General features: G+C 32.8%; 1 protein-coding gene and 1 pseudogene across 2 annotated transcripts; one reads left to right on the top strand and one right to left on the bottom strand.

Moving 5' to 3' along the window:
* Nucleotides 1-379: 379 nt before the first annotated feature.
* LOC120210769 lies at nucleotides 380-3,104 on the bottom strand (annotated as a pseudogene).
* A 5,608-nt stretch (nucleotides 3,105-8,712) lies between these two features.
* Nucleotides 8,713-12,683, top strand: LOC120210721 (homeobox-leucine zipper protein HDG2-like). Of its 2 annotated transcripts, none has more exons than XM_039209421.1 (11): nucleotides 8,713-8,929; nucleotides 9,472-9,692; nucleotides 9,774-9,891; nucleotides 9,976-10,164; nucleotides 10,256-10,678; nucleotides 10,776-10,877; nucleotides 10,953-11,328; nucleotides 11,424-11,695; nucleotides 11,771-11,866; nucleotides 11,935-12,330; nucleotides 12,492-12,683. In XM_039209421.1, exons 1-10 carry the CDS (start codon nucleotides 8,834-8,836, stop codon nucleotides 12,292-12,294), a joined length of 2,253 nt encoding a protein of 750 aa, XP_039065352.1. In that variant the 5' UTR covers nucleotides 8,713-8,833; the 3' UTR covers nucleotides 12,295-12,330; nucleotides 12,492-12,683. The 2 variants fall into 2 exon arrangements, with proteins under 2 accessions (XP_039065352.1, XP_039065351.1); XM_039209420.1 differs by having other exon boundaries at nucleotides 8,715-8,929; nucleotides 9,457-9,692.
* The last annotated feature ends 576 nt before the right edge of the window (nucleotides 12,684-13,259 follow it).

Genomic DNA, 13,259 nt, shown 5'->3' with positions numbered 1-13,259 from the left:
GTTAAATATCAAATGATTGAGAGTCATCTTTGAATATATGCTACCTTGTAATTACTCAGATTAATTAAATAAATAAGAATAATATATATTTTAAAAGGTTTATGTGAACCCTAAATTTCATTAAAAAACAATAGTAGTAACAAACTATTTAGAATAATTATGTATAAATTGGTAACTTCATTGAGTCGGAAAATTATACAGAGAAATACAAACATACATACATTTTGCCAAGGTTACACTCAGTTATGGCTGCAATTTGAAAAGCCATATATACAAATAAATCATAGCACAATAAACATCGTTCGAAATTGTCTCACACCTGAATTTTCTTTCTTTCCAAACACTCAAAGCTTATTGATTCAAAAGATGCGAGCAAATAATCTTCACTGAAAAAGAAAGGGTTTTCATTTTCGAATCGTCAATTAACAAAAGCACAATGTTTCCTGATTTCACCTTGGTTCCCAGTGAGGACGCCAGCCTGACCCATCTTAACCATCGACTCGGCAAAATCTTCGGCGAAGGTGGAGCCATGGGTGGAAGCTTGAAGGATAACATAAGCTTTGGTCTCCGGGTCGTCGAGGAGGGCTGCATCGGATTGGAAAAGGCCTCTTATCTTGGCCACGAGGGTGAAGTAGGCTTCGTCGAAGGTTTTAAAGCTTCCAGGGTCCATCTCCACCAGGGTTTTGGTGTCGCCGGGCTTGCATTTTTGCCTCAGTTTGACGATGTAATTCGGATCCAATGTCGGATCGGTGTCGCCTTTTCCGGTGAAGTTGTAGAGCCGGTTGGTGAATCCATTGCAATGAGATGTTCCGATGGTGTGCCCTCCTGTATGGATTTATCACCAAATTAAAGTATAAGATTTTTAGTGTCAACTGACGAGTAATTTTATCATAAATAAGTATAAATTTCATTACTAAAGTCTATACTTTTTGAGATCTATTAATTGGTGAAGTAGTTAAGGATGTCCATGTTATCTTATCTTATATGAACTTGATTCAAGATTGAAACTCTTCCATCTCTTCGTCCCAGAGGAACCTTCCCAATAGGGTCCATGTATCTTTAAAAACGAAATTAAACAAGTATTATTTTTTATACAATTTATAGTGATACACGAGAAACGATAAGGTTTAATTTCTACCATCGAAACTGAATCTCGAGCTACTAAGGCAACGTTATCTGCACATGAAACCACACCGGGACATTCTTCTTCGACTTCGGCTTTAACAGCATCGATCACATTAAACCCTCGTAAACTCGGATGGGGATTGCATCTCTCTCAGCTATGTTAGTCTTTGTTGAATTAAGAAGCACTGAACCGTCACACCCCTGCAAATTATCATCGACGAGTGAACACTTAAGGTTTTCTCGCATTCATCACTTGTTTGTACTTTTTTAACGACTTACTCTAACGAAGCAATCGTGGAAATGCAACCGGAACAACGGAGCGGCGAGAGTCAGTCTCGAGAAATAACTCGATAGGTCGCGTTCCGGATAATTGACTCGGCATTAGGGTAGGTCTTGTGGTAATACCTGAGTCTCAATCCCTGTGCATAAAAAAAAATTAGGTTAGGGTGGCTCTTTCGGTTCAAGGTTATGACATAGTTAATACTTAATTAGAATTTACGGATTGTCCACTAAGAGTGACGGTGATAGAATTATAACTTGACCTTACAAACTTAAATTCATGAATCTCAACCACTTATACCAACACTCGTCGGCATAATTGAATTGTATTTTAAGTTTGTGAAAGTTTTGAAATTAATAATATTAAGTTATTTTTTTTATAAAAAAAATTGTTTATAACAACTCGTCATTTTAAATTAGTTAATGTAATTAAGCCTTAGTCCATTATTTATAATTTAATATGTTTTAAATTTTATTAGTTTTAAAATTAATAAACTTAAATTTTTTTTAATTTTATGATTTAATTATATTTTAGGATCATGTTTCTTTAGAATCTCATTATAATTTCATTCTTATATTTAATATTCATGTTTGTCCTTCTCAATATAGTGATATTCAAGGTTCTAACACAAACTTTTCATTGGAAATCTGGGCGTAGGCAGGCTGTGCCTTTTAAAAATATAAAATTTTCATATATTTTAGATTTTTTATGTATTTTTTTAATTAAAATCAATTTTTATCATCCTAAAATTTTATAAGTTCAAGTTTATCCCATAACATAAAATCTTTCATATGTCTATGTTGGAAATGAATTGTGTTTTTATCATTTTATCAAGGGCTGATTTAAATTAATTTTTTTATCATTTTCTTTATATATATATATATATATATATATATATATATATATATATATATATATTTCATCGAATAAAACAATTAAATTATGCTAAAAAGGTTTGTCCATTACAAGCTGTAGGAGCAGCGATTGGTTGACCTTTGATGAAAAAAATATTTCATTCTCTCCCTTTTATGAGTGTGAAAAATTTAGTGTCATATATATTAAAATCCAATAAACTTAGGGCGTATTTGATAACTGAAAAATATTTTTCGAAAAATGTTTTACAGTGTTTGATAGTTGTAATTAATTTTACGAAAAAAAATTTCCAGTGTTCGATAGTTGTAATTGATTTTCTCAATATAATTCATTTTCCTTTTTATTTTCTGTAAAATGTTTTACCATATGATTTTCCGTAAAACATTTTCCTAAATTTTCACTTAAGAGTAAAAACACTCAAAAAATATTATTTTATTTATTCAATATTAATTTAATATCATTTTAATAAACTTATTAATTATTAAAATATTTAATATATATAATATAATTTTAATAATATTATATTTTTAATATTATATTAATATGTATTTAGATATATTATAATAATATATGATATTATATTTTTTAATTTAGTAATATATAATAAATTGTTAATATAATTAATAATATAATTAAATTATTAATAATGATTAATATTAATTTATATATTTAATAATATATAAAATACTAATAATTAAATCTTTAATTCATATCGGGGCGAATGGATATTGGGCTGTGTCCATCAAACATAGTTAAGTGACAATGACAATATTTGTTCAGAATTTTTTTAAATATTAGTGACTCACACAAACCCTGTAAACGTCATTGTTCAAATTCAAAATCTCTAAGAACATCAACGTTTCTTTTAACCACTAAAATCATTGACGGTTGATTATTATATATTGTATCATAAATATATATACACGTTGAGGAAAAATTGACTATGAAATTTAGGTTTTACAAGTCCAAGAAAACCTGGAATTCAATCGAAGTCATGGTTTTCAGAACCGGACCGGTTAGCGAACCGGCCATGCTACCGGTTCACTGGTTCAACCGGACGACGTCATAATTATTTAAAAAATTAAATAAAAATACCAAAAATATTTAATAAAAAATAATTTTTTATATCACAAGTCATATTCAAAGCAAGTCATAACATATATAAATTAAAAACCATAAAATCAAGTGAAACAAAATGATTCAAATTAACTACAACATAATATTTAAGGTAAAACATATTAAATAATAAATATAATTATATAACTATAATTAAAAAATAAATTTGGGGCTAAAAAATCATAACAAAATGATATTGTTTGGTTTAATTTTTTTAAAAACAATCCCACATGGCTAAGAAACATAGAAGAGTATCTCAAAAGTCTAAAGAGTAAAAATATGAGAACAAAACAATCTCACATTACTAAGAAACATAGAAGAGCATCACAACTAACTTCTATAAATAATAGAGGTAATATGACATTCAAAATCATGGAGCCTTTTGGTGAGCATTGAGTGAACTATTCTTTCACTTCAATCAAGCTCGAATTTTAGGCTTCAATTGAGCTTCTAATTTTTTTTTAGTTCAAGCCTTTTTGAGTTCAAGTTTCAATATTATATTTCGAGTTCGAGTTGAACTTGATAATTTTTAACTTGTGAGTTTGAGTGGAGTTGAGCTTACTTTTAAAGTTTTCAAGTTCGAGTCGAGCTCAGCAATACTCGAGTTCGACTTGGCTCGTTTAACAAACGACGTTTGGTTTAATTTTTTTTTTTTTTTAAAAACAAAGGTTTTTTCCGGTTTTCAGCCGGTCCGGTTCGAACGGTTAAGCGGTTCTGGCCGGTTCACTAGTAGCGGTTCAACCGGTTTAGATTAAACCGAATTAGGTAACGGTTTCCGGTTGAACCGGCCGGTCCGATCCGGTTTTCAAAACAAAGATCGAAGTTGTCAGGGAGGAAAGTTTCAACTTGGAAGCAAACAAAAGGAAATAAATTAGGGTTGACTAGTTAATTATTTTAGGCTGCTAAATAAAGAAGAAGAAAGCATTCTTCAATAGCACCGGTTGACTGTAATTGACTTCAAACCATAATAAATTTAGGGTTTTAATGTATTGACCTCCAAGCCTCATCATTTTCACCTGTTTCTTTTTTCACGTTATAAAATTTAAAGGGCAATACTGAAGGCGTAGGACTTGAGGCAACTTGTCATTGCCATTGGCGTAGCCTTCAATGAAAGCAACAACGTGACCCCATGATCGATGCTGCTCCTACACCATCTGCATGCTCGCCACTGGCCCTACACCCTTTCCTTGTTTCTTTTTTGTTACGACTTTTCTTCTTCATATTAATACATACATAATTTATTATTATTATTATTATTATTATTATTATGCTAATCCACGGCTAAATTAAGGGAAATGGTGAAAGAAAAAACCAATAAGAAAAATAGGGTATTTTCAAGATTAAATAGGACTATAGAGTGACTAGGGTATTTTCAAGATTAAGTAAGAAGATAGGTAGGGATGACATACGAATATAATTTTGTAGATTTCGTACCGTACTCATTTTAATTAAGATGGGGATGAGTATAAGTTTAGTGGGTGGACGGTTGTGGATGTAAAAAGTCATATCCTTCATAGGAAGGTAATGGGTTTAGGACCTTACTCGCTCCACATCTGTCCGTCCATTAACTACCCACCATATAAATTTTGAACTGTTATGCATTTAGATATAATTTTAGAGATTATTCTATAAATCCTAAAATTTTATAGGATACTACTTGTAATTTAACCAAATGTTAGGGTATAAACATTTTTAGAATTGAAGACCATCGTTTCTCTTATTTCAATTTAGCAGATATGAGCGGGTACATATGAGTATGAAATGGGTGGTGAGTACCTAGTTGGGTAATAGATGTGGGGATAGATTTGAGAATGTACTTACGTGAACGGACGTGGATTCAAAATTTTGACGTATCATAAATGATGAGTAAATGATGAATTTAAAAATATTAGATATGTATAGAAATGGAAAAACGAGTATCCACACCTACCTACCCATTTGCCATCCCTAACCTTGGCTGATTTACATAATAATTAGAAAATACGTAAGTATATTTTTTAGAAATTATATTTTTTGAAAGTTACCATCCAAGTCTGTTGATGATATGAAAAAGATGGCAAAATAAATATTTTATAGCAATTAAAACTATAATTAATATGACAAGAGGGGAAAAATAAGAAAATAATATAGGTGGGATTTTTTTTTGGAAAATGGAAATGGTTGATAATTATTTTGGGATCTAAATCATTTATTATAGTGACATAAAACTCGTCACGAGAATGTGATAAACTTAGAACTTATTACGTGGAGACGACGAGTTTCATACAATTTTGATCATTTTCATACGATGAGTTTTATTTTTTTAATATATCTTATAAAACTCATTATTTCCACGTGACGAGTTTCATGTATATTATAGCAAATGGTTTAAGTTTAAAAATAAATTTAAAATATCCTATTTTACTATTTCATTATTAAGCATGTATTATTTATCTAATTTTACCGAGAGGAGAGCTCATAATATAATTTCTCTCTTTGAACATTGATAAATGAAAATAAGTCGACTGATCTCATCTTTATCCCATGCATGCACTTGACGACTCAAACATTTATAATGTTTATATATATTATTAATTAATTAAAAATTTTAAATTAATATTATCTTATAATTATTTAAAACTATTAAAAAAGAAAGAAAGAAAACTTAATCGCACGAGAGATCAAAATCTCATTGAAACGAAATCAACCAATTTCTTATCACATAATAATAGTATCTATTGCCCATCACTTTTCACTCAAGTTTTATGTTCATCACTAACAACCAGTTGGACTTGTGGCAATGACGAATTCAAAAAAACTTTATAAATTGGACCAATATAAATATAATATAAATTTTATCTTAAAAAATCATATATATATTTTGATCTACCTACAGCTAAAAAAATAACAATAATGTTAACATGATTTTTCTAATTATTTTTCAATCATGACATGACATGATATTATCTTATGATGATACATCAACATCGCTGCTAATTTTTTAAAGGTGAGAGACCAAAACATAACCACATTAAGTGTGATTTAAAATAAACAATAGTTGAGTGACCAAAATAGAAACTAAATAATAATGGGCAACTTAATAAGCAATTTACCCTTTTTGGGTATGGGGGCCATGGCCTAGGCCTAGATACGCCTCTATCTAGTGGGACGAGGCGTTAGATCCCTAAAGAAAAAATTAGAAGTTCGACTCCTGATGTTTGTAAATAGAGTACATTGGGTTGGGAGGGTCACCATTACCTATGTAATATTCGATTTGGACTAGTTGTTCATATAAAATTGAAAGTTTAAATATTATTTTATTTTTTAACAATTGAATAGCGAATAAAATGGATGCAAAATTCATTAAAAAATAGATAATGGAAATAAAACTTTAGTGAAGATGATGAATGATAAATATCACTTTAGAAATTAATAAATAAATATAAAATCTTAATAATGGACGATGATAGATTAACTTTATTCTTTAAAAAAAACATACATTTCAAATTTAATAAAATTAATATGAAATATTTTTAAAGAATAAATTATTAAATTTTTTATTTTAATTTTTAAAATTAAAATTTAAAATTTTAAAATTTAAAATTTCAAAAACTAAATTTAAACGGGGTGTGCACTTGAGAGGCATGAGAGCAGTAAATGACCATTTGACACGCAGAGGCAGTGTGGCTCAGTAGCATTTATTGTGAAGATGCAAACGGATCGAAGAAACAGAAACCACACTATATGGTGAAAAAAATTTACTTGAATAAAGTAGAATGGTGACAATTGTGAATCGAATAAATTGAATTGTAAGGATCGTTTTTATCTTTATAGTATTCGATCTGAATTATTGTGTAGTCAATATTTTTTAAATATCACCATATAGTCCCAAGAAAATCCATATGGTACATTTATGAAATCTAAATCAAGTCGAGCTGAATATATTTATTTTAGATTATATTGAAATCCGAGTCTAATTGCTTATAGGGTAAATTATATCATTAGTCACGACTATTTTCCCTTTTCCTTTCATGATTCAATCATCGATTTCAAATGTATGATTATTTAAACTCTCTTTGAATAGGTCGACTATAGTTACTCGATACGCCTTAATAATATAATCTCGTTTTAGATTCTCGATAATGAAAGAGACACTCAAATGATTACTTTTCTTATTGATTAGATAGTCACATAGAGACACTGGTATGATATAATCTTATCAATATATAACTTTATGAATTAAAGAGACACAACCCTTAATCAATCAACTCATACAGCGTGGATGGTTCAAACTAAATCTTATATCTTCGTGACATGTTTTTAGATTATCTTACTACCTATATTAACACATGTCCAAACTTATTCTTTGGTTAAGTCCCGCCATTCTTCTCCTTGCCTCTAGTCCTAAACTTCTAAATCAAATGGGAAGAGAGAAATTATAAGAGTGATATGGAGAAGAAGAGAAAGTGAGTGAACACATAGTATTAGTGAGTGAACCCATTTGGGATCAAATCTCAGTTGTAACATAATAAAATGAAGAAAGGTCGGTCAACAAGGTATTATATTATGGTGACTTATATATTAAGGAATAAAATATCAATTATTTGATTATTCTTGTAAAGATATTCCTAAAAGTAAACCCTGATGCCAAGCTTTTCCCCTTCGGCATTAATGAAACGAAAAGAGGGTTTCACATTATGAAAAGAGAAGAGATAATAACATAACATTATTCGTCGCACCATTGAACGAAACAAAAGGCTTGTGGGGTTCAATTGAATAAAAGAAATTAATATTTTAAATACTCAAAATTCTCTCTCTCACTCTATCTCTTTTTCAATAGCATTTACAGCTTCTCCTCCATTAAATGCAATTGCACCATCTCAATACGCTGTGCAATAACTCCTTGGCTGCCCCAGTTTTCTCCATCTTCTTCTTCTTCATCTTCTTTGATTCTCCATCTTCTTCTTCTTCTTCTTCTTCTTCTTCTTCTTCTTCTTCTTCTTCGTCTTCTTTATATGCCACTTTGTTTCTAGGCCTAAATCCTTAAACCTACTTATATTATATATACCATTAAAGATCAAGCCTTCCACTTTTTTTTTTGCAGAAACCATTAGGCATTATCTATAGGTAACAAGGGATCAAAACAGATCACCGGGGCTTTTTCTAGGGTTCTTTTGTATTAGGTCAAAAATTTATATGGAACCATGTTTTTGTAAAAGGGAAGGAAGTTGATTTCGAGGATGACAAAGAAGGCATAGTTGGATTCTCCGTGATCTTCGTGGATTTCTTTTTACCAGATTCTTTCGTTTTATTAGATCCTCTCTTGCTCGTACATTGGCACGTAAGGAACCTTTCAAGCTGCCAAAACAGAAACCAGAAACTGCTTCGTCTCTAATTGATAGAAATTCGAAAAGAACATATATGAGCAAATATTTGTTAGGGCTTCCGGGATTCTGAAACATGCCAGCCGGAGTAATGATTCCGGCGAGGAACATGCCGTCGATGATCACCGGTAACGGTTTCGGAACATCATCCTCAGGACTTACCCTTGGTCAGGTTAGAACTCCATATTTGTCTTTCAAAGGGTACCTTTGTGTGTGTTTTAGTATATATTTGTAGGTTAATCTCTTGAGATTTTTCCCCAGTTTTCATAATTCATTTTACCTTATCAGAAATGGGTATTTCCTTATATTATATTACCATTTCTTCTCATCACAAACTAAATAAAACAATAAATCTTTCTCTCCTCTTTTCCCCCTGTTTGGAACTTGAGAAAATGTGTATTTTCTTTACTATTCCAAGCAAAATCGTTCTCGATATTTGAGAACCGCATGAAGCCTCTTTTTTCTTTTTATTTTTTAAACACATAAATCTAGCTGCCCTGATTTTTCTTCTAGTCATAACATGCATTTGTCGCGTATAAATCTAGTCTACTTATCATATACAAATCAGTACGCTTAAGCTTTCTTCTTTTCCTATGGGGGAGATGAGCTGTTTTTAAGGTTTTCTGAGCGGGATTTTTTTTCACGATTATGCATGTTAGATTGAAAAACATTAAGGTTTGGAATCTTAAAGATCTGTAGATAATGTTCCAGCAGCCTAACAACATGATGGAAGGTCAACTTCATCCTCTTGAGATGACCCAAAACACTTCCGAAAGTGAATTTGCTCGAACCAGAGATGAGGAGTTCGACAGCACGAACAAATTCGGCTGCGAAAATCACGAACTTGGTGGCTCCGGGGACGACCAAGATCCTCGTCCCAACAAAAAGAAGCGTTACCATCGCCATACCCAGCATCAGATCCAGGAAATGGAGGCGTAAGCTAAAAAAAACCCCTTTTTTAGCTAGAAAAAGCTTCTTTCTTTTTCCTTTGAAAAAAAATTGTACTTTGTTTATAGATTTTTCAAAGAGTGTCCTCATCCAGATGACAAGCAAAGGAAGGAGCTTGGGCGTGAGTTAGGTTTAGAACCTTTGCAAATTAAATTTTGGTTCCAAAACAAGCGTACCCAAATGAAGGTATATAACTATATATATATATATGTAAAAACGTGGCATTTTCCCTTCCTTTTTCTTCAAACATCAATGTTCTTTCTTCAACAGACCCAGCATGAACGTCACGAAAACACACAGCTTCGAACTGAGAACGAAAAGCTAAGGGCTGACAACATGAGGTTTAGGGAAGCTTTGAGCACTGCATCATGCCCTAATTGTGGAGGTCCAACTGCTGTAGGACAAATGTCATTTGATGAACATCATCTGAGACTTGAGAATGCTCGATTAAGGGAAGAGGTGGGTATACGATTATACTTTTACAAATTTTAATAGTGTTTGTTTTTATAACTTCCTGATGATTTTTTTTTTAATTTTCAAAACAATTTAGATTGATCGTATATCAGCAATAGCTGCGAAGTACGTTGGCAAGCCACTGGCGAACTTCCCTCTTCTTTCTTCTCCTGCACCTCCTCGATCCTTTGATTTCGGTGCGCAGCCTGTCTCGGAGGAGATGTATGATGTTGGTGATCTACTTAGGTCGATAAGTGCACCGTCCGAGGCTGATAAGCCGATGATTATCGAGCTTGCGGTGGCAGCCATGGAAGAACTAATTAGAATGGCTCAGATGGATGAACCTCTATGGATGGCCAGTCTTGATGGATCAACCTGTGTGCTGAATGAAGAAGAGTATATTAGAACATTTCCTAATGGAATTGGACCAAAACCTACTGGCTTGAAATCCGAAGCTTCAAGAGAAACTGCTGTTGTTATCATGAACCACATTAACCTAGTTGAGATTCTCATGGATGTGGTAAGCTTTTACAATGACCATCAATATATATATATATATATATCTTGACTGCAAGCAAGAACAACACTAAATTTTGGGATTTCGTTTTGAAATTCAGCACCAGTGGTCAACTTTGTTTTCGGGAATAGTTTCAAAAGCTTCAACTTTGGATGTTCTCTCAACAGGAGTAGCAGGGAACTATAACGGAGCCCTTCAAGTGGTAACGTGGAATTTCATTTTTGCATAGATTAATTGAATCAGTTACTACTAAACTTTTTTTTCTTTAATTTCTTAGATGTCAGCTGAATTTCAAGTTCCTTCCCCTCTTGTTCCCACTCGTGAGAGTTATTATGTAAGGTACTGCAAACAGCATGCAGAGGGAACTTGGGCTGTTGTTGATGTTTCCTTGGATAATATACGCCCAAGTCCCACTGTCAAATGCAGAAGAAGACCATCTGGTTGCCTGATTCAAGAAATGCCCAATGGCTACTCAAAGGTTACATGGGTTGAGCATGTAGAAGTGGATGATAGAGGTGTTCACAGTCTGTACAAGCAGCTCGTAAGCTCCAGCCACATGTTCGGAGCACGACGATGGGTGGCTACTTTAGATCGACAGTGTGAGAGGCTCGCTAGTCTTTTGACTTCGAACATTCCCGCCGGTGAAGTTGGGGGTATAACATGAAAACTCTTCTCTTTTAGCTGTTTATGTATTGGAATAACTACGAAATTGTGATGTTTAAATCATGTTTGAACAATATTTACCTAGTCATAACGAATCAAGATGGGAGAAAGAGTATGCTGAAGCTAGCTGAGCGAATGGTGATCAGTTTCTGCGGTGGAGTGAGCGCCTCGACTGCTCACACGTGGACAACATTGTCGGGAACCGGGGCCGACGATGTGAGGGTGATGACACGAAAGAGTATAGATGACCCAGGTAGACCTCCAGGGATTGTGCTTAGCGCTGCAACTTCCTTTTGGCTCCCTGTTTCGCCAAAGAGGGTATTTGATTTCCTTAGAGAAGAGAATTCTCGAAGTGAGGTATGTATCGGTCGAAAACTTTCTAAGTATTGCAAGTGTTTAATTGATCCTGCAACTTGGTTCTGGTAATCACAGTGGGATATTCTTTCTAATGGAGGAGCTATCCAAGAAATGGCACACATTGCGAATGGTCGGGATCCAGGGAATTGTGTTTCACTGCTTCAAGTAAACGTAAGCTCGCAATCGATCGAATTCGGAATTTCGTTTGGTTATTTGTAACATGAAACAAATTTATGCAGAGTGCAAATTCAAGCCAAAGCAACATGCTGATTTTACAAGAGAGTTGCACTGATTCAACAGCCTCTTTTGTGATCTATGCTCCTGTTGACATCGTTGCAATGAATGTTGTCCTAAATGGAGGGGACCCAGACTACGTTGCCCTTCTTCCCTCCGGTTTCGCAATATTTCCGGATGGAACCGATGGTGGCATCGCTGATGCCGGCGGGTCTGGTGGATCTCTTCTAACTATTGCATTTCAGATTTTAGTCGACTCCGTGCCGACGGCTAAACTTTCTCTAGGATCAGTTGCAACCGTGAACAATTTGATTGCATGCACCGTTGAGAGGATAAAGGCTTCTCTGTCATGCGACAATGCATGAACTACCACCTCTTCAAATTGTAGCAATCTTAGCTAGGTACGGTAACACAAGCTTTGAAATATTGTTGATTTGGAGACATTGATTATCTAACATCACTATCAGGATTTAAATTACGATCAAGAATGCATTTTCAGTTTTATTGATGATAACTTACCATTATTTAAATCTCTGATCACTGATATATGTGCATGATGCAGTGATTAACCTAAGGAGGAAGCAAGGGAAGGTAAATTAAATTAAAGAGCTATGGTGTTGAGGAATTCGATCTTTGGAATTATAGAAAAGAGAAGGGATGAAGTCAAGAACGCACCTTGCATGATATCCTGTTTGACATGTTGAAGTTTTGTTTGGGAGCCAAGAAAATATTATGACCTAAGCAAATTCATCAAGTGTTTTAAGAGTTAGAGGTTCGGGAATTGACTTCCCCATGGAAAACAAATGAACCAAAGTGAATTCAAAAACTTTTTATAGAGACCTTAGGGTTTAAAGTTTTGTATAAGTAATTGGATATTGACTTCCTTGTTTCCTTATTTCCCTTTGATTGATCTTGTTTCTAAGGCTGCAAATGTGATTTAACATTTTAATTTTAAATTATTGACAATTTAAACATTTGATTTTTTTTAATTAATCATTGTATTTAATCTATTGACCGATTAATCAAGATTAAGTACTGCAGAGGTGAGAACAATCCTCCCTTCTCAGATTGTCAATTTAGAATACATAATATTAATATAAAAATTTGTAGACGATAATACTAAATGATCGACCATGTTATTTTCAATTTAAGTATAATTATACAAATAACATAACTATTAAAAATAAATAATTTTCATATTTTTAATAAATAAATTTATAACATGTTAGACATTTGTAAGTAAAGAAATGAACAACGCTAACGTATGATAAGAAATGTGCAAGAAATGATTTGCTTACCTCCACGAATGCAAGAAATAAAAATTATTATA

Source organism: Hibiscus syriacus, unplaced genomic scaffold (assembly GCF_006381635.1).
Source record: "Hibiscus syriacus cultivar Baekdansim isolate YM2019G1 unplaced genomic scaffold, ASM638163v2 tig00109926_pilon, whole genome shotgun sequence".
NCBI lineage: Eukaryota > Viridiplantae > Streptophyta > Magnoliopsida > Malvales > Malvaceae > Hibiscus > Hibiscus syriacus.
Note: the sequence above shows the minus strand (reverse complement) of the source record. Positions and strands in the feature narration are given on the sequence as shown.

Coding starts and splice junctions, on each gene's coding strand:
- LOC120210721 (XM_039209420.1), top strand. CDS start 8,834: ATGCCAGCCGGAGTAATGATTCCGGCGAGGAACATGCCGTCGATGATC. Junction 8,930..9,456: donor CAGGACTTACCCTTGGTCAG/GTTAGAACTCCA, acceptor AAAGATCTGTAG/ATAATGTTCCAGCAGCCTAA. Junction 9,693..9,773: donor CAGATCCAGGAAATGGAGGC/GTAAGCTAAAAA, acceptor CTTTGTTTATAG/ATTTTTCAAAGAGTGTCCTC.